The 24,039-nt window shown below is 43.2% G+C and overlaps 1 protein-coding gene across 6 annotated transcripts in view; it reads right to left on the bottom strand.

The window, feature by feature from the left end:
- The window catches only part of DIP2A (disco interacting protein 2 homolog A), a 130,987-nt gene extending 108,870 nt beyond the window's left edge, over positions 1 to 22,117 (bottom strand). For all 6 annotated transcript variants that reach the window (XR_011048730.1, XM_068407220.1, XM_068407223.1 and 3 more), the window contains exon 1: positions 21,923 to 22,117. Coding sequence is in view for 5 of the 6 variants with exons in the window: in XM_068407220.1 (XP_068263321.1) it covers positions 21,923 to 22,019 (97 nt within the window). In the remaining variant the exon portion in view is untranslated. The remainder of the gene's footprint in view (positions 1 to 21,922) is intronic.
- Positions 22,118 to 24,039: the final 1,922 nt, after the last annotated feature.

Here is a 24,039-nt window from a genome sequence, read left to right as displayed (position 1 = left end):
TTCTAGTGTTTGTAGCATTATTATCTCACTTGCCTCCAGTTATGCAAAATAAAATTGCTCTAGCTATTACAACCTGCCAAATGAAGCCTCTGGTTTCTTGGTGGCCAGTTTCTTACTTTCTCGAGTCTGGGAAACAGTTCTTTGCAAATCAGCTTGGAGAGAATCAATACTGCTTTGACAATTCTCTGTATTGTCAGATCTTGTTTTTCCAAACCACAATGCTTTCCTCCTGCTGAGCCACCAACACAAACCTCATACAGAGAAAGCCTGGCTTCAGGTCAGAAAGAGGAAAGCATTCACCTGCTGTTGATCAGCAGCAGGAGACCAATGTAATGTTTGCATTACAAAATCATGTCTCAAAAGATCATAGGACTTCTCTCAAGATACACTTGCAATTTCAACAGCAGCAACAGGCAGGTGAAGATCCTCAAAGTCAACACGTACAGAACAGGACAGGTGTAGTAGGTACGTAAGTTCCCAAGACAAGGCCAAAGGATACTAAGAGAAATAGGATTAAAAAATAGGATTAAAGAAAACAGATTAATTTCTCCAAATCTGGTCACGTAACACACCTAGGCTAACTTAATAGATTACAGCTGCTGAACGATGTAGCTCTGCTTATAGCTCCCAACCATTGCAGCCTCCCATACACCAGCCGTAGAGCTCATCTGATCACAAAGCATGCCCGATTCAGATCACTAACCTGGCCAGTTAACAAACAGCCAGACCCACTCCCTTTGTGCCAGGTAAGTTTTCTGTTCAGTTAACGAACTGAAACAGCTCTCTTTTTTTGGCACCAGCAAGCCATTAGATCTTCTCAGTTCCTATGGGGTAACTGGGTCCTCATCTTCACTTTTGACATCTCCATACAAGGAAATATCAATAAAGTACACAGAAAATGTAACTGCACTAGAATAGTCATGAGTGTCAAAGCCAGGCAACTCATTCAAGAGGTTTTCCTTTCTCTTCTCTCATATGTGTGCTCTCTCCATCTTCTTTTGCATCTTGCCCATGTCCATACCATACAGCTTTATCTAGAGCTCATGTCAAATTTGGTGTGCATGTTTGGTGCTGTTATTAATGCAAGTGTTGTCGAAAGGACATTTAAATGTGCTGAAAATTGTTTCACTTCATTAAGAGGGTGGCTGAGGAGGGGTGCGGCAGCATAACTATTTTTCACCCTGGCAAGTAGGCAAAGGGTGCGGCTGCACAAGGCAGGATTGCAGCTGGAAGAGACAGACCTGCTCCCCTTCAGTGTGCTCCAAACAACCGCTTCTGCCACAACTCCGCACCAGCTCCAGCGCTCAGATCCCTCCAAAACCTGAGTGAGATTAACCTACAAAGCAAACTTTTAAGGGAGGAAAGGAACTTTTAAGGGAGGAAACTGAGATGGGTGGGGAGAGCTAGTTTTCTTGAAAGGTCTGTTGAGCCCCATAGTTAGCAGTCAGGATAGCATCCCTTGGCCCAGAGCACAAGAGGAGATCCCAAGCAGCAAGGGACTACGCTGTCCTCAGCCACTGGTGAAATACCAAAGTTCTTCAGCTTAATAGCAAACAGTTATGTTTTCCTCAAGCTCTTCCATTACTACCAGCTTTCCCCCCCAGCTCCTTAACAGTGATCACTAATTAAGTGATTATTAATCACTTCATCACTTGGAATCTCTTTATTAAAATAAAGAGAATGCAAGCAATTCCTTTAAAACAGTACTCATCTATAAACTTTCTAAAGTTCACATATTTGATGCCATAGCAGTGAAGCCTAGCACAATTTCCTCTCAAATTCCAAGAGAAAAAGAAAACCACAGGATCACAGAATCGTTTTGGTTGGAAAGGACCTTTAAGATCATCGAGTCCAACCGTTAACCCAGCACTGCCAAGCCCACCACTAAACCATGTCCCTAAGCACCACATCTACTCGTCTTTTAAATCCCTCCAGGGATGGTGACTCCACCACTTCTCTGGGCAGCCTGTGCCAATGCTTGATAACCCTTTCGGTGAAAAAATTGTTCCTGATATCCAATCCAAACCTTTCCGGGCACAACTTGAGGCCATTTCCTCTGGTCCTATCGCTTGTTACTTGGGAGAAGAGACTGACCCCCACCTCACTACAACCTCTTTTCAGGTAGATGTAGACAGCGATAAGGTCTCCCCTGAGCCTCCTTTTCTCCAGGCTAAACACCCCCAGTTCCCTCAGCCGCTCCTCATCACACTTGTGCTCCAGACCCTTCCCAGCTTCGTTGCCCTTCTCTGGGCTCTCTCCAGCACCTCAATGTCTTTCTTGTAGTGAGAGGCCCAAAACTGAACACAGGATTCGAGGTGCGGCCTCACCAGTGCCAAGTACAGAGGGACGATCCCTGCCCTAGTCCTGCTGGCCACACTATTGCTGATACAAGCCATGAAGCAGGTGGCCTTCTTGGCCACCTGAGCACACTGCTGGCTCATGTTCAGCCGGCCATCAATCAACACCCCCAGGTCCTTTTCCACCAGGCAGCTTTCCAGCCACTCTTCCCCAAGCCTGTAGCATTGCATGGGGTTGTTGTGACCCAAGTGCAGGACCTGACACTTAGTCTCGTTGAACCTACCATACACAATGCTATGCAGTACTAACATAAAAAGTCTGACTGCCCAAAATGCAAGTTTAGACAAACATTAAAGTTACAAAGACAAATACGGGAGTTCAAAAATATCAGACTTAAGCTTGTCCATTCAGTCCAAAGTAGTCCCTTGCGTGCAAGTACTGGGAAAATCTACATGACCACATTTATTTTTCAACAAGACCTCTGACTCATCCAGTGCACTGAAGAGACATTGTTCAATGAACAGAACATTGAATAGGTTTGTGTTTTGTTTTTTAATTCTTTTGCCAAGATAGAACAGACTTCAGAATGCAAAAGCACATGACCAGGAAGGTCATGGTTGAGGGTACAGATCAGGGGTACTTGTGAAGGAGGTACTAGGCTGGCACCACATGTTCAAACTTTTTCATCCTAAAATAGAACATCTGTATTTCTTTATACTCAGAATGGTCTCATTCAGATATGCTATGGTATGAAAAGCCACTTCATCCTAAATTCAGATTTAGTCTGAGCGTGGATTTATTTCAAAAGTCCCACCAAGATCCCCAGCAGTGCCTCTCGGTGTTCTGAAGCAGCAACAACCTGTTGAATGCTTGTGACTGGATACAGTACAGAACGCAGGACCACACAAGAATTAAAAAAAAAAAAAAAAAGATGGCACTGCTTGCACAGAAGTCGATATCTTCAAAGATAACACCTGGATCTGCTTTCACCTTGTATAACCTGTATTAAAATAGTTTCCAGTTATCTGCAGAACAAAGCTATCTACTGATAAGTTGGTTTTCACTCGATCTCTTGCACTCAAGAGACTGGAACATAAAAGTTTCTACATGGGAGACTCATTAGCAGTGAAATTGTCCTAGGTCAGAGCAATAGATTTTGACATTTGTCTCGAAAGCCTTGGCAAACTTAAGGCACTGCTGACATTATCCTTCCAAATGCTGTGTTATAGAAGCATTTTTTCAGCCAATTACAAGATTATGTTTAACAGTAGCTCATTAAACTACTTAATGTCTAAACCCACTTTAGCAAATCTGTAAGTTTCAGAACAAAGATAAAAATGTCAGAGGATCATGCTAAAGGGCTACTTGCTTTTTCCTTCAACGTTAAATGAGCCTCCAGGCAACGTAAGAGCTCAAGGATGGATCTGAACTCCACTTCCAGCACAGAAGTTATTTACACATTTATTTACCAAAAAAAAAAAAAAAAAAAAAATCTGTTTTTCAGAAGTGCTTATCAAAAGGATTTTGTGTGTTTTTTTTTTTTATTTCTTAAGTCTGAATACTGCATTTTCAGAAAAGCACTACAAAGCTATGCAATCAAGATTTATTTTTTATTGTCACCAGAAAGGACTGGGGCATAGCCATATATCCATACAAATGCCAAAATGGACTGTTGTGCCTGAAGTTATGAATCTGTAGTTATTTTCCCCCCAGTATAACAGTCACTATATATCACAGTTATGATTCAACACCACCTCTTACGACGGTGACTATCTTAATTACCACCAAGATTTTAAAGATTTCTCGAGACAACAAATGAAATGCACTAGCATTTTTAAACTGACATCCCAAATCATATTTCAATTGTTTGAATAATTGGTTTAAACAATCATAAGACAAAGCCATTCCTGTTCATGAAAGACAAATGCTTCAGGGCTCTACATCATTTTAGACTGGAATAAAGAAGTCCCTACATTGCTACTACAAAAACACAGATAATCTTAGAGTTCAGGATTTCAAATAGCTATATTTAGTCCCTTCACTTTGACTGATGATCAGAAGACACTTTAATGGCCTTACTGCATTTTATAAACAGCTGTGGAATTTTAAATCAATTAAATTCCTGTTAATCTAATATGTAGAAGCTTCTGACGTGACCTGTACAAATGCTAAGTTTCACTTGCCTTGCCCATTCATCTAACTTGATTAGGTTTCTCGAGTTCCCCAGTCTCCTCTCTCCAGTCTTGATTAATATGAGGAAAAAAATTCCACCAGAGCTACTATCCACTTATCTACCGTGACTTTATTAATTCATGAGAGCATTTTGCTTTTTACTCCTGGAAAATTTAGACCCTCCAGAGGTCTGGCAAGAGAGCTGTAAAAACCTATGTCCTGAGTTACCATCAACTTCTCAATTATCCATTACTTTTAACATATTTAAACAAATCTAGAAAGTAGCCCAACACAATTTTCTCATAGAGAAGGTTAGGCAGTGTTTAGATTTTTTTTTTTTTTTTACTCCTGAAAAATCTGTTTAGCGTGATCTTTATAGTACTACACACAAACATTTGTACAAGATTTCTCTTTTGGAAATGCAACTCCTTGCCCAAGAAAATTGTCTTGGTATACCATTACTAACAGTTCAATTTTTCAGCCGAAATTCTGCAATTTTAAATTTTCCAATATCCTCAATCTGCAAAGCTTTTCTGATTTTTGCATGTGTTTTCTTAGTATGCGCCTTGGACTGTATGAAAACAACTGAATCCCAATAATTCTACATTCTCCACAGTTTTGTGGCTAAATTCTCCTGTGCTTCAGAAATGAGACACTCCATTTTTAGCTTCTCTCAGGAACAAAGGCATCATAGTTTTCCATAATTATCTCACTTGTCAACTTTTTCAGTGTACATAACTTAACCCATAACTCATGGGTTTAAAACACTCAAAAACTGACACAAGTGGATAATAATTTCAAAGCCTCATATATTTCTATTAGATACTCAAGTGTTCTTTCAACAGCTAAACTGATTTACTCATAAATTTAGAAAGTAATTTTAGTTCCCAAATTATGAAAGATATTTAAAGAGTTTACAATTCTAAAGCATTTACAGTTGCTAAGGTTCCCTCTCCCCAATATTCTAGAAAGCAACATTATTTTAACCTTCCTCCCAGAAGAAGAAAGACTGAAATCAAGAAATTCTGATTACTCATGCCAGCCATAAGCAACATCCCTGAAAAACTCTACAAGTCACTGCAGCTAGGAAAGAAAAAAAAAAGTAATTTCAAAGTCCATGTTCTGCATGCTGATTTTCCTTAAGGTCCTGTTGTTACTTACTTTGTTGTAAGCAAGAATAAAATTCACTACAAAAGCTACCAGTGAAGTCCCTTCCTGCAGAAGTTGGAAATCAGTAACATTATTAACATGGCATCAAGATCCAGTAAAATCTACTGGAAACACCAAAGGTTAAAGACATCAACGTGACATTCTTCTGCCAAGTGACAGATTTTATATTTATTTCTATTTTTAAGCCTCACTTCAACAGCCCTCAGTCATTAGAGGACCTGCCTCTCAGAGCCTCCTCTAATAAATTCACGTCTATTCAAGACTTTCCAAGAAGTGTCACGTGAAATCCTTGACACCAGAAACTTCCTTGAAAAACCTAAAAGAACTGCGGTGAGCCAACATTTGTTAATTAGCACCTAAGAAAGGTTAGGAACTAATAAGTGCTTCCTTCAGCATCCTTTCTGAACACAGGTAGATGTTCTCCTGGTACAAGCACCACTGGTTCTCCATGTGAACATGTAAACAGTAACGTCCTGAGGTCTTTCCATGCTGTTTTCCTGGCTGTTTGTAAAGCACTGACCATGTGGCGTAAAGGGTTTCCTTGTGTCCCAAGCTCCCACCTTCCTTGAGTAGCAGAGGACTGCATTTGGCAAAAAGCTGCAACTTTCTACCGCACAAAAAGCATCACTGAGGTCCATCTGGGAACAAACCCCTGCACACTCTTTAAGTCCTTTACAGAATCACAGACTGGTTGGGGTTGGAAGGGACCTCTGGAGATCATCCAGTCCAACCCCCTGCCAAAGCAGGGTCGCCCAGAGCACGTTGCACAGGGTCGCATCCAGGCGGGTTTTGAATATCTCCAGAGAAGGAGACTCCACAACCTCCCCGGGCAGCCTGTTCCAGTGCTCTATCACCCACAAAGTAAAGACTGTTTTCCTCATATTGAGACAGAACTTCCCGTGTTTCAGTTTGTGCTTGTTGCCCCTTGTCCTGTCGCTGGTCACCACTGAGAAGAGTCTGGCCCCATCCTCTTGACACCCGCCCCTCAGGTATTTGTAAGCATTGATAAGATCCCCCTCAGTCTTCTCCAGGCTAAACAGACTGAGCTCCCTCAGCCTCTCCTCAGAAGAGAGATGCTCCAGTCCTCTGATCATCTCTGTAGCCCTCCGCTGGACTCTCTCCAGTAGTTCCTTATCTATCTCGAACTGCGGGGCCCAGAACTGGACACAGTTTTCTGCCTAAGATTTTGCAAGCATTTAGTGTAAGACAACAAGCATTTTTCAGAAAGAAAAAGAAAGCCTACCTGGAACTGATCCTGGGAGGAGAAAGAGGTAGACTAAAAATTTCTTAGCTAACACTAGCAAAGAAAAGAAAACAACTTCTCTGCTTGTCATCTGTTTTAAGCTGATCTCCAGCTGTCCTGTCATCTCGAGTCAGAAAGGAATTGCATGCTGTTAGGTTTTCCTCCATGCAGTAGAAAAAGAAAGTAGCAGACGAGTTAGAGCAAGTGCCAGACACTGGGCGAAAAGAATTTGTGCTGAGCAAGTATTGAGACACTGAAGAAAAGATAATTACTATTTGTAAAGTAACCAGGAAGTTTTTTACAATGAGGGTGGTAAAACACTGGCACAGGTTGCTCAGAGAGGTGGTAGATGTCCCATTCCTGAGAACATTCAAGGTCAGGTTGGACAGGGCTCTGAGCAGCCTGATGTAGTCAAAGATGTCCCTGCTCGTTGCAGGAGGGTTGGACTAGTAGACCCTTAAAGGTCCCTTCCAACACAAATCATTCTATGATTCTATTCTATGATTCAATTCAAGAAATAACTGGAATAATGGTGCCTCCTGGTTTTCTCAATAAAAACACTTCAATTTCTTCATACATTTTCCCTAGTAAACATACCAATAGAATTATTTTTTTAAAATGCTCATGCCAATCAAGTGTAGACTGCACAAACCAGCAATTCAATAAACTATTTAAAAATACTTGGATATGCCTAGAATCAAATAAATCACTTATATAGAAAAACAAGTCCAAAACCTGAAGATGAGTCTCAAGGGAGTAACACTAATTCCTATAATGTTGGTAATTGGACTTTATAAACATAAATTTCCTTAGTCTTAAAACACAATCCATTGGCATTTACCATTAAATACCCAATGGTTTCATTCCATTAAATGCATATTACTTCACTGTTATGAAAAATGTCTACAAATCCATAAACCTGCAAAAGTTACTATTTTATCACCTGGTTTATCATCTGAAGGTACTATGTCAACATACTGAGGTCTTCTCCTCCCTCTGGTCACACTGTAAAAGTGTTGTGCTTACAGAAATATCTCTATTTAGAATAATCTGAACCACATTTTGCCAAATATATTTCTACCAATTATGCACAACAACACTATTTTCCAGCGAACAGTCATATTGTCCTCCTAGCACAAAACCACGCAATGGTCTTTAAACAGCACCGCAATTTTACTGCAGTCATTCTATCAAATGTGATATCCAGTGAAAACGACTGCAAAATAAGTTCTCAAGTTTTGAAGTTCAGAATTTCCCTTATAAACGGGCACTGAGAACCTATTCCACATGATGAACACAATTTTGGTAACATCAATACTGCATGAGTCATCAATCTATCCAACAGTACCCTTCAGTCACCACAGGGAATTATCTCATACCGATTCATAATCTCTATTTTGCATTGTCAAGACATTGCTTGCTTTAACACAGCAAGGCTACTTCTTCTTATGATTTAGCCAATGTCACTTTCATTTTATCACAATCACTAGTTATGGGCTCAGTAATAGCCAGTAATTAAAAAAACACCAGGGGGCAGCAAGGAAAGAATGAATGGCTCACAGAATACCTGTCAGATATGTCTCTTCTTCAGGAAAGTGCCTGTCCAAAGGGCTTATCCTGCTATCCCACGTTTCACTGAAGCACATAACCATATTGCCAACGTGACAGAGAAATGGCTACTGAGCTTCATGCACTGAATCATGCTACAAGAGATACCACCTACCTCATTTACAATCTTTGATCTTTATTATTCAAAAAATTTCCATGTGCACTTAACATAAAATAACACTAAACATACGCATGAACACTCGTGATTCAGTTTACTGGGCTTCTCAAACTGCACAAACACAGCAAGCATGACTGAAGCACTGCAGAGTACAGCTCAGACTTAAGCATAGAGTATCTGTTGGTTCAATTCACTACTTACAAATATCTGTTAAAGAAAGGTCAAGCAGCCAAAAAACTTGTGTGTTATCATTAGTGCTGAAGACTTTGGACAGAGCTGGATAAAACCACAAACAGGCTCTTTCCACAGTCAAGAAAAATCTACCTGTTTGTAGCACAACAGTGACTGAAATGGCCTAACCACAAAAGGAAACAACTCAAATAAGCAGTAAAAGCAACCCTGATGCAAGAGCTTGCCAAGTGGAAGACGTAATGATGTGCTGTAGGGCGCAGAAGACACGTAATGATCACTAGAACAAGTTGTCAGATAACGGCTATGCACAGGTTTTGTGTATTTAAAACTATTTTAAAATTATTTTTTCTCCTCTGGATGCACATCAGACAACACTGGTCGTGCCAGGGGAGAAGGATCAGCAATACAGCAGTTGTGTAAGTACTCAGCCACTGAATTTATCAAATCTTATTTATATAGTTGCCATTTAAAAAGTAAAAGACTTCATTTATTTCTTACTACTATCTACCATTTACTAGTTTTCACTAGGCATTCTGCTCTTCCTCCTCCGTTGTCTCAAACCAGCTTGTAACCTACCTTCATCACCACAACTATCAGGCTATGATTTTGCAACACATAGGTCTTAAATTTTGTTATAAGTCTATACAACTTGCTGGAGCAAAAGTAATATATACCAGGATTTATACACAGCCATTTTATTATTTAAAATATTATAAATAATCTTAACAGTAGCATAAGATAAGAATATCAAGCCATAAGCTACAAGCAAATACAGAACGCGAGGGACCCCTATGAACAGAAGTTAACAGTTTAAGATGGACAGAAACTCTCAGGAACTGGGAATCGTGCTCATGCCTCTACTACAGTGCTGTCAGATTGTGGTTGATTATTCCATTTTCCAAGTAAGAATTCACACAGCTAGTCCATATGTAATTTTTTTGGTCACCTATCCTGGAAAAGGAGAACAAGTGAAGCTCCCTTTATATTGCTCAGGACCTGGTAACACCTGTGGCCCATAAGCCAGGCACATCTCAGAGGCACACTACTGACAGTGTTAGAAGTTACTCCATGTGGTTCTGGTTCCCTTTCTCTTCCTGCTGGAAAACTATGCAAGATTTCTCTAGTTTAGTATGTGCTGTGCCACAAGTTTCTATTATTAATAATAAGGCAAAAAAATTTCACTTTAACTGAAAAAGGAAAGGGCGATAACCACAGCGCTACCTTTTGCGGATCTTCATTGTATGGTCTCTGGAACAGCCCCTGTCTCCTGCAAACAGCTCTGTTACAAGTATTTCTAGCACCCAAAGTTTTTCTTCCAATTAACAGAATCTAAACATTCTGAAGGACATCTGAAAAGTACCTTTCATTAGGAAGGGCAGATTAGTTGCATCTTAGTGGTCAGTCTCAGTCACTGATAAATTTACAAATTGTTGTCCTATGGAAATAAAAACAAATCAAATCTGAACAGTGCCAATATCTGCTAAAACCTAAATTTGAAGGAAACTATGACTTTGCACTCACTTAGGCATTTTGCTGATACATCTAAATCCTAGCAGAAGTCTAGAAACAGAGACAGAACTTGTTCTAACCAGTTTAAGTTGATCAGAAGAGTGTTTCCTGTTTAAAAATACACATTTCCTTAACATATTCCTTCATCTGTCACACAATCACATTGGTCAATTATTATAGCAATGCTGTTAAACAGACCAGTTTACTGCATTATTTAAGAAAAGTAACCCAAAACCTCAGAAACAAGGTGGGTGTAGCTGGAAAGGGAGCACAGGGACAAAGGCACACACCGTCTCTACTTCCATGCTCTTGCTCAAACTGACAGGTCCAACTACGGTTTTGGATTTGACCATGACAAAATATATTGTTTCTCAGTTTATCAAACTGCTCAAGGAAGACAAACTCACAACGAGCAAAAATACGAGACACAAACCCAATACAGCCAAACTTATCCTTACCTCACTGGTGTCTTCTTGGTAAATTGTAAGTGTAGCCCAAAAGTCAACTGAGACTACGTGGCGTCAAACTGGGAGGAACTCCAGAGTAAGAGTTCTCCACGCACAAGCTAATAGAGCAGCAACACACTTGCACTAGAGCAAGGAACAAAAAGACCTCCAGCTCCCGCTTAAGGCGTGACTCTGGGTTCATCAGCTCAACTGCTAAGAAGTTGCAAGGTCATGAATTTTATTATGTACATGTATAACCCAAGGGCAGTAGGAACAAGGCAAAGAGCAAGAATGAGCAGTCCCAAGTACAGCCATTGTAATTTCCACAACATGTACTACAACCTCCACTAGCTGGTTTATATAGTTTAAGTTTCTTAGTGACTGTTACTTAGTAAATGAAAACTTGGACAAAAAAATTAGAAAAAGATGCCCAAACCTAAATATTTGCTTTCTTCAAATACTGTTTCTGGGAAAAAAAAAAATGAAGGGAAAAATCTTTACTGATTTCTCTGGAAACAGTGACTACTCTTAAACAACATGTAATTGTAAACAAACATTTTGCCCCGTGATCCTGAATGTCTTTTTTTGACCTTGCCTCCCAGTGTGCTTTAATGACATCATGTCTGACACTCTTTGCAACAACAAATTTCTCCTTCTTAACATTTCTTATTCCTTATAATGTAAGGCAGAGATCTTATATTGTGGGACTTTTACAGAATTCAGGCTTCATACCAGGAAGCAAAATGATCTTGAAGATAACAAAACACAGTAGCATACTTTTTTACCCCTCAGTTTCTTCTCCCTACTTTATTACGGCACGCAGATTGTTTCTGCCAAAAAGAGGTCGGATCAAAGACCAAAGGTAAAAACCCTCCCGCCATCACGGGACACAGCGGGATGCAGTCAGCTGGAAATCTTCCTTGCTTTGTTACCTTGGGATCATAATTACAAAGCTCTGGCATAGCAGAGATGACCCCGGCACAGTAACCAGCAGGAGAAGCACGCGGTGCGGTGTTGCTCATACGCAGCACACACGGGTACAGCCACGGGATGGACCCACCAGTGCGTCTGGAGCAGGGAGGGCTGCTGGAGGGTAACGTGTCAGCACGAACTCGCCAGACAGCCGAGAACGTAAATCCTGGTGAAGGGGAAAACTCACTGCTGCTCCCCCTGCCAATCCAAAAATTACACATTCCCACTGTGGACTTTGCGTGGAACCTGGTACTTACCAGAATCTTCTCCACACAAAACCACCACTCATCCATAATCTTTATACCATTCACAGGACTTTTCAGCCTCACAGTTGTACTGTTATCCTCCACAGGACATACACCCTTTATCATTGGCCTCCTCCTACCCACATGCCTTGTTGCAACAGGAAAAAACAGAACCAAAACCCCCAGCCTTCCTTGCCTATAAGAAAGTTGCAGTTCCCAGACTGCCCCGCAGAAACCTCTTCATGGCAGGATAGAGCTGAAGGCCCTCTAGTTATATTCACACCACCTGCCATTACAGGTTTTCTGTTCTCCATATGCAAATAACTTTTTCAAACCCTATCTGATAAAATATTGAGTGGCTTGTATCTTCCTTGCATCTGATTAATCGCAGATCTGTCGGACACTAACATATTGATCTTCCACCATGTTCTATGGGAGTTTTATATTTCAAATTCTAGAAGGACAGAACGCTGCTATAACCAGCAAGGGCGACGTTTCGTTCATTGCTGGAGCGAGTCCAGAGGAGGGCAACAAAGCTGGTGAAGGGTCTGGAGGGTATGTCCTATGAGGAGCAGCTGGGGGAACTGGGATTGCTTAGCCTGGAGAAAAGGAGGCTCAGAGGTGACCTTATTGCAGTCTACAGGTACCTGAAGGGAGGTTGTAGTGAAGTGGGAGTCGGCCTCTTCTCTCAGGCAACTAGCGATAGGACAAGAGGACACAGCCTCAAGCTTTGCCAGGGGAGGTTCAGGTTAGACATTAGGAAAAATTTCTTCACAGAAAGGGTTATTAGGCATTGGAATGGGCTACCCAGGGAGGTGGTGGAGTCACCATCTCTGGACGTGTTTAAGAAAAGACTGAATGTGGCACTTAGTGCCATGGTCTAGTTGACACAGTGGTGTTAGGTCAAAGGTTGGACTCGATGATCCCAGAGGTCTCTTCCAACCTAGTTGATTCTGTGAACATTCTGTGAACATTCCAGGCTGGGTCCAGGACAGCTCTGAATGAACAGCAATCCAGATACTGAAAAAATTTATTTTGGGTATGGATTCATGTCGCAGCTACACTGAAGTCTTGGCACCCTCCTTCACCCTTCTTCCCTCAACCCAATCCTTCCAATCAGCTCTGAGCCCATCTGGCTATAACACTAAGCCAATTCAACTCACTGAATTCCTTTAAAAAAAAAATATTCACTGTCTCTCACGTTAACATGCTGCCACCGTACCACAGCATCAGACAGGCTCCAGATGTAGCTCAAGATAAAAGCTTGGGGGTGGAAATTCCCCTTTTGGGCAACAGCTGCTTCTTTAGTTCAGCCGCCTGGTGAAACAGCACCCTACGCAGAGCCCGGGACTGGATGGAGGCCCCTTCCAGCTCCCTCCGCAGCAGCAGCCAGAAAGCAGAGACGCAAGGCAAGCACAAGGTCCCCATTGTAAAAACTGAGACTCTCTTGTGCGCGAGATGGGAAATGGAAAGAATGAGCTCCTGCAGCAGCATAAGGGTGCCCCTCACCAAAGAACCCCCCATCAGAGAACCACTACACAAAGGATAATAGGTCAGAAACGGAAGTAGCAAAATCCCAGTATTATATTATTTTCCAGCAGGAAGGAAGGAGCTAGCTGAACTGATATGCCCACATATACATAACGCATGCGTACACCCTTCAAACTTCATCATCAGCCTGTTAGGTGTAAGCAACAGTTCCTGCAGTAGTGTGGAATATTGTTTTAAGGATAAATAAGGAATGCTACCCTCATAACTTTCTTCTGAAATCGCTGTTTACTTCGAAAGGTGGTCTAGGAAAAAAAAGATAACCAGAAATAAAAGAAACAAGAAAACTGGGAAAAAAGGAAAAAGAAAAAACTCAAATATTTGAGCCACAACGAATTACAATAAAATGCCAAAATAAAAGATGATTTGCCTCTATCTTCGTAATATTATGACATCAGCTATTAGTGTATGTTCAGTGTCCATAAACAGCAAATACTAGAAGAGGCAGAATTTTGTCAGACCTTTCTTGCTGATGTCCAGGAGGAACACTCAACAAGAAGTTCCTGCTAGCGAAGGGATGAGGCCCAACCATACTCACCAGCTATAAGAGGTCCACCCAAATTCTTAAAGGGACGTATGTAGAGATAATAAAATAGAAATGTTTTGACCTTTAAAAGGTAACAATATGACAGGGAAGATTAAGAGCTGCTTTTCTTCACTGTCTTGTCAGTACGCTTATCATAGACACCTACTACAAGTCACAAGCTTCAACACAGGAAAACAAACAAAAAAAAATCAAGGAGGTTTAAAAGAAAACAGGTTATTAAAAGGGAAGAGTGAATAAAATGACCATCGTGTAATCAGAGAGATTGAAATATTTTGCCTCTATTTGCACGCAGGTATAGTAAAAAGACCTTTCTTCCAGTAACAGAACTGGGTGATACAGTTGTAACTCAGCGGTATGAAATGTCATCAAGCTGGCACCTTGGGCATCTTGGACCTCTGTGTCATACTGTTCTTTGGTTCAAAAAATGCCCATAGCCCTTCGTCAGTGAAATCACGTTTCAGAAGAATAGTTTATTCCTTAAAAACAAAACAAAACATACCCACAACCCAACAGTCCTTCATCAGTGAAATCACATTTCAGAAGAATAGTTTATTCCCTAAAAACAAACCAAACCAAACCCACAACCCAACAGCATTTTAACTAGCAAATGTTAAAAAAAAAAAAGCATTTATGTTCTCAAGACTGGCAGAGCTTGATTTAGGTTTGTGAGGAAGGATAGGAAGGTAGAACACAGGACTGTATTCAACGTTGATTTCATAAAGGTCTATTTACTTCATAAATACATGCATTTATGATTTTAAGGGAAGTTTACTTTTGCATGAGAACACCTGGAAGAAAATGTAATTCCTTTAATTCTCTTCAAGTAGCTGTTGCCATCATACTCCTGTTCCTCACCAGGATTTAACCTTCCTTGCTAAAGCAACATACAAAAGAATAACGAAGTTTACAGACCAGCCCTCTGCCGCAGAACAGCTGCAGTTCGAGAGGATGCCAACCTAGCTGGACTGTCTTTATCTCAACACATATGTGGCCTTCAAATAAACTTCAGTCCTATCCTGAAGCACAGTAGGGAGATTCTGGAATGTTCACAGAATGTTCACAGAATCAACTACTTTCAGAAAGAAAATGCCATTCTTGACCATACTAAGTAAGGATGCTATTTTTGTTTTACAGTTTAATAGCAACAGTATCATTACAGTTGTGATAACCAGCAAGGAAAAAAAATCTTCATTCCAACCATCACCTTATTAGACAAGTTAATTTGTGTTTCCTACCATAATCAGAAAGTTTTACTTGGAAAAGGGGGCTTTAAAAACAATCTAGTTTTCAGCTGCTGCTGTTATAGAAGAAAATCCAGTTGTGACCAGAACACAGCTTTGGAAAGCTGAAGTTATATGGTTCTTGTTCTTTAATGACCTGAACCAGCAAGGGGATGAGACAGAGCAATGACAACACACCAGGCAGCTGCTTCACAGCCGGCCTCTCAATGGCTGCAGGTGACTTTGCATTGCTAGATGCCATCAGTGAAACAAAGGCTGGGACAGCAACTCCATCCAGCAGTAACACCTTTTGCCCGTGAAGCCCCAAAGCTTCACCAGCTTTTCAGAGCGGGCAAGAAATCTGCTTGGACAGAAACAAAAAGAAGGTTTTGGAGCAAAGGCTTACCACCGCGAAGGCAGCAGCTTTAATCTCCTAGAAGATATCCTCAAAGACGGCTATAACTGGAATTCCATGCACACATTCACTGTGTTCATTTCAAATAGCACCAAATGAAATCCTCCCCCTGTTACAGGCTACAAAAAGCTCCGCTTCTTCTTAAATAACTTAATCTCTCCCTAATAATAATCCCATAATACATGCATTAAACAACATAAACCTAAGAACATATGAGTTGAGAATGCGCTTAGAGACCCGCCAATGAAACACTGGACTCCCGCAAGGTTAAGCCATTATAACTAGATTCCCTGAATATTTCAGGAAGGTAATGTTAGCTACATCACTGTGTAGTTTTACAATCAAAATCTGTCAAAGCAAAACCAGTTTAAACACAAGCACATTTTGATAAAAGGATTCAAATATGCTTGGACCCATATAACGCACATTTGAGTTGGCTACCACTCGTTGGCTCATATACAATATAACACTAAAGCAGTAAGTATTCATAAAGACTACAATAGTACCTAACTTCCAGACAGTGCTGGCAGAAGGAGCTAGCCTTGTTCCATCAACTGATAGTCACCAACAACAAGCCCTCACAGCCCTTCTTCAGATACCTTACATGACCAGAATGAAAGGATCCCTTGTGTATGGTAACCATGAAGCTTGCAATGGCAACCGCTCCTTGCCACGAGACTGTTTTATAATAAATAAATAAAAAAATAAATCAGAAACCTGCTCCCCTTCAAACATCGCATGACTATTTCAGTCACAAACCAGACCTAAGGATACGAGCTAGCCTGAAGGATGTCAGCCAGTCACTTCCTGAGACCTGCACCAGGTGTAACATGTGAGAACAAGCTTTGTGGACTCACTCAGTCCCCATGGGCATTTGGCAAGCGCCATGTACTATCATACAATTAACAGTTTCTGTTGGAGAGGCTCAGAAATTAAGCAACAAAGATGCTGCAGGTCAAGTTTCACAGACTACCATCCACTTACCAAGCATCTGTCTCCCCAGTTCCAACAATTCTTTCTCACTGACAACCTCAGATTATATTTATTTCCAAGTATTAAAATTATCACAGAAGTAGTAAACAACTGCAATTTGCAGACATACTTTTTGAAGACTTCCATAACAGAAAACTACTACTTAAGATCAGAAGAACCTTAACACCCGAATACCATGCTTTATCATAAAGATAACAGGTTAGTGTATGTGTCTCTTCCTCACCTGATTTCACAGAGTATTTTAATATCACATCAATACTGCTAGTGTAACAAAAGCTATTAAACTTTTCAGCTCTGACCACTACCTTAGTTTTTATAAGAAAGGTATTCTGCACAAAAAAAGTATTCTGTTATCAATTAATTTTTTAAAAAAACCCAACCAGACTGTTAGTATGGGTTAATACTGGCTAGCAGTTATTACAAAAAGGATTTGCTGGAGTATTGCTGGAATATTTGCAGTAGCCAAAAATGTCAGACACTAAATACCTTTAATTTTTCAGGAAACCCTTCTTAGCTGACACCTTCTTCCACTCAGCTGTATGCATTACGCTACCTGCCGTACCTCAAAAGACACACACAAAAAAAACACCCAAACCCCAAACAAAGCTTCCTTGTCACACGCACCAATTCTTCCTTCCTTAAATGGGAAATAAATAATTGGGATCAAAATTATGCAAGAGTGAGCTTTCTGTCCAGGCAGATGTGAACATCTCATTGGGAACCAGAGCAACCTGCACATCGAACGGTCCATCTAAACCGCCACACTTCCACTAAAACTTAACCAGCTCAGAAGAAACTTTGGAGCGATGTGTTAAGAGATGGAAAACACAACACCCCACAAAAACAGCGAAATCAAGTTATAATTAACACTGCAAACTACGTGACAATACATTTCTATCTCAGGACTAATTCTGTAGCCTGTTTGATAGAAGCCATCAAGAGCAGCATTTCCCATCTGGCAATCTGTGGGGTAACAGAATAGATTTGAACTAGAAAAAATATCTTCAGCCTCTTTACAGTAGGTAATCTCTGTTAAAGAGTTTCAGCTCTGTTCCAAAATAAGACTGACCTACAAACTCCTAGGAAACAGAAGAAAAAACAGATCCATGTACTTAACGTTTAAAGCTGATCAGGAATTCAGACAAAAAAAGAAAAGCGTTGTAACATTCACATGCAGGTCAAACAGCCCCCTGAAAGTCCGTAAATCCACATTTTTCTTCCCGCAGCTTTTATGTAACATTTACTGAATGTAAATCATATGTTATGCATCCAAATGGCCCAGTCTCACCAGAACCACACAGCAACAAGTACAACAAATTTCCAAGAAAAGAAACAAGCGTAGTCGTACATTCTTGTAAGACCCTGAACCGCTAGCTGAGAGGACCACCACCACGAACAACTCTAGAAGACAAAGCCACAAAAGCTACCACCAGTGGGATGGTCCTCATTGCTACATGGATATATAATATGGTTTTATCTTTGACTAGTTCTACTCCTCCATATATCGTCCTTGGATTAGAAAGGAACAAGCGAGGCATCTTCCTGCACAGATGACCTGGAAGAAGCAAAAAATGACCCAACTCCACATTCCCTGTGCTTGGAAGAGTACAAGCGAAGCTGCTCAAATGGTGGACAGGCCGTGCCTAGCGCTCTTCAGAAAGAGGTCTTCAAACGTCAAGGTTTATTCCTGACAGAGGAAGGGGTTCATGACCTCTCAAGCTTTTCTCTCTTACCTAAAACATGCATCTTTATATGAGCCAACAAATTATAGCTATGTGCCATGGAAAAAGTTGTAGCAGAAAAACTGAGAGAGCTCTGAAAAGGAAAAGGATAAAAACGAGGAGCCTTTTTTTGCACAAGAAAGCAGTCAAAAGTTGTTTCAAGGCATAGCTTTCGAATAAAATGTGGTTTTCATGAACGGACAAATCTACAAGTAACATTCATGTCTAAATGAGACCTGTTCTTCAAAATGATCATACCTTACTGAAAACCAATGTACAAATACATCTAGATACATAAAAATACACACAAAGACATGATACACTACCATAAAACAGGTACACCTTTAAAAAAGCACATTGATGTTTCTCCTACAAAATCTCCACTGCAGATTGGATTTTTTTTTTAAAAAAAGGGGAGTTTATAACCTTAGTCCTCTTTCAGAACACAGAAAAAAAAAAAAAACATTTTATAGTGACTAATAGAAAAACTTAAGAAAAACTGGACTTTCACAGCATCACTTTCACGCTTTTCCAGAAGACCCTGCCAGGCTGATTAGGGAGCTCCGCATCTTTCCATTACATCAGAAAGTAGCAGCATCTTACAGTCTTAAGGTAAGAAAGCTTAGTCTACAGATCAATGAGCTACAATTCAGCTCAGCCGCCAATCACCATTTCAAAATTGTCCTTTTGTCCCAAAAAGGTTGTGGCAGATCTCTTAGTTTTCACTAAAAGATTAACTGATTTTTTTCAGCAAGAAAGAAATTGCAGTGTTGATAGAACAAAGCAACTCAGCTGCATTGTTCTAGGGTTTCTTTTTTACCCCTGTTATTTTTCTACCACATGAATACCAACAACTGCCAAGACAGTAGGATCTTGTAGAAGTGGAAGGATCCATCACACTGCATGTGACCAGAACTGTAGCAAGAGCTGGAATTCCCTCCCCATCCAAAACTCTCCTAAGCTGAACACTTCATTTGGGATTTTGAGTTGTCTTTAGAAAGTAGTAATGTACTCTGACCGTCTTCATTTTTCTCTACATCTAAATGCAAACACTCTTCCCAGGTTTCACTGTGACAACCCAGGGCAAGACCAAAGGAAGTTTTTAATTATCTTCCCAATTTATTTATAGGTGAAAATAACGTAATCAAAGAGAACACGTTATTCCTGCCCCAACATAGCATACATGACATTTCAATTAATAAAGTACACATACAAAGTAGAAAGGAACTTGCTCTCAAGTTTCTTCTTTTCTTCCCTTCACACTTCCTCTCAGATGATGGTAATGCTCTCCCAAGTATGACCTTCTCCAATTTATGGTGTATTCAGCGTAAGAAATCCCCCATTAAATCTCCTTGCAGTCAGCCTGTTTTCACAAACACACACAAGCCTTCGCTAAGGCAGAGGTCAGCTACAACATCCATACACAAAGTGCAGAAGAGCACTGTACATCCAGTAAAAAGGCTGCTGAAAACTTGAGGAAGTCGTTGTCAGCAGCGGCCTTGACTATGGACTGGATTCTGCTCAAGTAAGAAGGGGGAAATAACCGACAATCTCTACAGGTACCAACTTACTACTTATAGAAGAGGCAGAGTACTATACAAAATTTGTATCCACTTTACACAGATTAAAATGCAAGTATCTAATCCTAGATCACTATTCCTTCCTCTCCAAGTAAGCAAATTCTGAATATTAATGACGAAGGGGTCATTAAAAGCAGCATACACAAACTTCAAGTGATTGCAGAACACAAGCACGTAACATATTACCAGATGTTGAAGAACTCCTGCCCGCAAATACTTTCGAGGCATTTAGGCAAGGCAGAAAAGGAATCGCACCTTAGATCAAAGATCGCACCTAAGATCATAAATTAAGTCTTCAGAGTGGTCAAGAAGTTTGAGCCAACGTTATCACTTAATCCAGCAGCTATATAGCAACACAAATTTCAGTATTAGACACTCCGCACTAAAACAGTTCGCAAACACTTCAGGCGTTCCACAGATTTAACATACTGCAGACCCATATATAAAAAAAAAAAGATTCCAGTGGTTAAACAAACACACAGTCAGGACCTCCACAAAAGAGGAGCCAACCCCAGGATATCCTGGCCGACGGGCAAGCGCCAGCCGCTGCACCGAGCGTGGCTGCAGTGTGCAAGCATGCGGGTACCGGCTGCTCGCTACCGCAGCTCACAACTCCCAGGAACTCCTCTTGCACAAGCAACAGTATGTGTCAGGTACTGCTTCCTACTGCTCCGGCAGACATGCAGCGACAGGTTAAACTTGGACAACAAAGTTACTAACCCTATACTTTTCCCCTGTCTCTGCACCAAAGGTTCCACACCGGAGGCGAGGACAATCTGTGAATCATTTCCTAAATCACGACATATCTCAGCCAGCATATCAAGGTGAAATAACCCCAGTTTTGCCCACCTGAACATACCAATCTGAGAACTGCAACATCTGAGGAGCAGACTGAATGCTCCTTCCCCAAGACTGTGGCACTAACAGCTTTTTAGCTCTTCTATTCCAAGATGCAGCTTGCCAACATAGCTAGGGAAAATGCAGTGACTTAACTGCTCCATAAAAACGCTGCCTCGGTCTCCTCTGCCCCTTGCGTGCTCTCCCGCACCAAGTGCCTACACCTGCCTGTCCATAGGGTGGCCACACCAGGGAACCAATATGCAAAAAAAAAAGAAAACAAAACCCAATCCTACCAAGAAAACAAGCATAATTCCTACGGGAGTCACAGAAGGACACTTATCACCAAACACAAGCCTGGAGGTGGAAGGAAAGGAACGGTACCTTTTGGGGGCAGCAAACCCATGGATGGGCTTAAGGGTATTACTGAAGTGACCCTCAGCCTGGCACTGCATCTCTGCCACCTCCGACCAAGGGCGCGTTAACTACAGAAGGGGAGGGAACGTCACTGTATTCCTGCCTGGAAACTTGATATACAGGAAAGCATAAAAATGTTGGGGATTATAGAGAGATTCGAAGCAAGATTTTAGCTATAATTAGGAATATATATTGCAAAAAAATGTGTTTTCATAGTATCCAGCTGCATGCTAACTGACCATTTCGATGCCAGTTCAGACTGAACAACTCACGGCCACCACAAAACGCCTCTGCAGTGGCCTCTGCCACCGCTGCCACCCGGCGCCGGGGCCGAGGCCGCGGGTGGCTGGAGCCGCCACCCCGTTACGGCTCACCCGCCGCCGGCCGAACCCCACCACCGCCGGCCACAGGGCCCCCGAGGAGCGGGGCGCAGGCCCCCGCAGCCCCGGGTCCGGCTCCCTGCTGAATGCGGCCCCCCCATCCCGGTTCCCCTCTGAGGGCTGGCGGCCAGAGGAGAGCCCCGGGCCCGACTCCCGCCTCCCCCCAGGCCCCTCCGCGGGCCCGGGCCCCCGCCCCGGGCAGACAGCGGAAGCGACCCGCGGGCTTCCTGCCGCGGCGCCGGCCGGGCCGGGCCCCCCCCGCCCCGGTCCCCCGGCCCCGGCCGCGCTCACCCTCCGACAGCTCCAGCTCCAGCTCCGCCAGGCTCTCCCGCACCTCAGGCGGCAGCGGCACCGCCTCCAGGGAACAGCCCCCGCGCTCCGCCGCCATGGTGCGGGCGAGGAGCGAGCGGGCCCCGCCAGAGCCTCCGCCCAGCGCTGCCACAGGTGGGGCCGGGGGAGGCGGCGGCGGCCCCGGGACGGGACGGGACGGGAGGAGGAGGCGCCGCGGCGGCCCTGCCGGCCCGCGCAGCCGCTGCCGCAGCCAGGGACGCGTGCCCCGCGCGCTGGGCGGGGCGCTCCCAGGCCGCTTCGCGCGAGCCGCCCGGCGGAGGGGTGGGGGCGCGGGCCCCCTGGCGGCGGGCAGCGGCTGCCGGCGGCTCCGCCAGAGTGAGGCGGCAGCGCTGAGGCGGGGGGAGCGGCCCGGGAGCCGGAGCGCGGCGGGGCCCGGCCTGCCCCCGCGGGGAGCCCCAGGCCTGCCCCCGCGGGGAGCTCCAGATCTCGGCGAGAGCTCCCCTAGGAGCGTGCGCCCTCCAGTGCTGAGGGCAGGGAGCTCTCAGGGCCCCGGCCCCCGGCGTGGTCCCACCGCTTAGGAAGGGCCTCAGCACGACCGGCGCTCTCCCTCATCCAGCTGCTGTCCTTCCCCTGCCCTGCCTGCCGGTGCTGTGTCCCTCTCTGAAAATACCGAAACTGGGCTTTCTCTCCCTCCCCACTTTTTCCTCCCGGCAGAAATCAGGAAACGTGACAGAGCCCGAGGCCGCGGGGCCCATCCTTCTCACAGCGTTTCCCAGGAGGGGGCACGGAGGTTTTCGTGGGGCAGAATTACACTGTGAATACCTGGAAACGCGAGAGCCTGGATGTAAAGTGCTGCTTGGGCCTGCATAAAGTTAAAAAAAAAAAAAAAAAAAAAGTCCTTTCTAAAGACAACCACTTCTACAGGGACCAGCAGGAAATGTTTGTTCTGGAGCCTCTATTGATGCAGCGTCTCATCCCAGTTTAACCACAGGTATCCAGGGTGAACACATGGCAAGAGACCAAGGTGGGATCTTCCTCTGTCATTCCTGCAGACCCCCAGAGACTTGTGCAATGGGAAATCCGGGACCTTGCCAGTGGTCCTGACCACAAGGACTGCTCCCCGCTAGTAACAATAACTTTCCTGGAGCCAGAAAGTAGGGAAGAAATCTGGGGAAGTAACAACTACTTCTGTCAGAAACAGCTCTCCCTTTTGGGGGGACCAGGGGTGTCTTGGTATCACATGTAGGGCAGGGTCAATGCAGCCCTCCAAGGTCTCCCACGTAAGTGTTTTCTCTGCACCTTCTGCTCCTGAGTGCAGTGCTGCAGAATAACGTGGCTGTGGCACCACACCTTGTATCCCTGTAGACCCTGCTTCTGAGCTGGCAGGAGAATGACACAGGCAGAAGAGTTTGTTTATTCTGAAAACAGGACACCACATTGCTGAGGCAGCCATCACGTGAACACTGTTCTCCTCCTCACACACATATATGACAGGTATAAAAAAATCACACAGGTTTCACATGGGTTAGCATCATCTCACATCCCACAGCACCCCAGCATCCATGGTACAGTACAGCCTTCAAACAGGGCAGCAGATTGGGGCTGCAAGCAGCAAGAGCTAGAACAGCATTCATGTTTGCTAGCACCATGTTTGCATCCTGCGAAACATGGGTTGATGGCATTCTGTAGCACAGCTCCATGTGAGACAGGCAGGCATTTGCATTAGCAGATATTGCAGGTGACTGCAGCAGTGGGAGAATCTCTACTCACTCTCTGTTTAGGGAAGATTATCAAAAAAATTACAGGATCAGCCACTTTCTGTTCCTGTTACCCACAACAGGTTGTTGCCTCTCCTTCCCTTTCCTTCTGCTCCTGCCCTCTCTCTTCTTCTTTCCTTACCCAGTCCAGAAATGCTTCAGCCTCTGATTTCTGTGCTCATACTACTGATGTCAACATGTCACAAGAGACTGTCCTGTATGACTGCCCTTCAGAGGGCACAGGTGCACCACACCAGTACTTGGAATGGCTGTTTGAATGCTGTTCAAAACTCTACCACCCCACACTGGGCAGAAACATTTCTGCCACGGTGCTTCCAATGTCCTTCAGAAAACTCTCTG

This window comes from Nyctibius grandis, chromosome 9, assembly GCF_013368605.1.
Source record: "Nyctibius grandis isolate bNycGra1 chromosome 9, bNycGra1.pri, whole genome shotgun sequence".
Lineage (NCBI taxonomy): Eukaryota > Metazoa > Chordata > Aves > Nyctibiiformes > Nyctibiidae > Nyctibius > Nyctibius grandis.
Note: the sequence above shows the minus strand (reverse complement) of the source record. Positions and strands in the feature narration are given on the sequence as shown.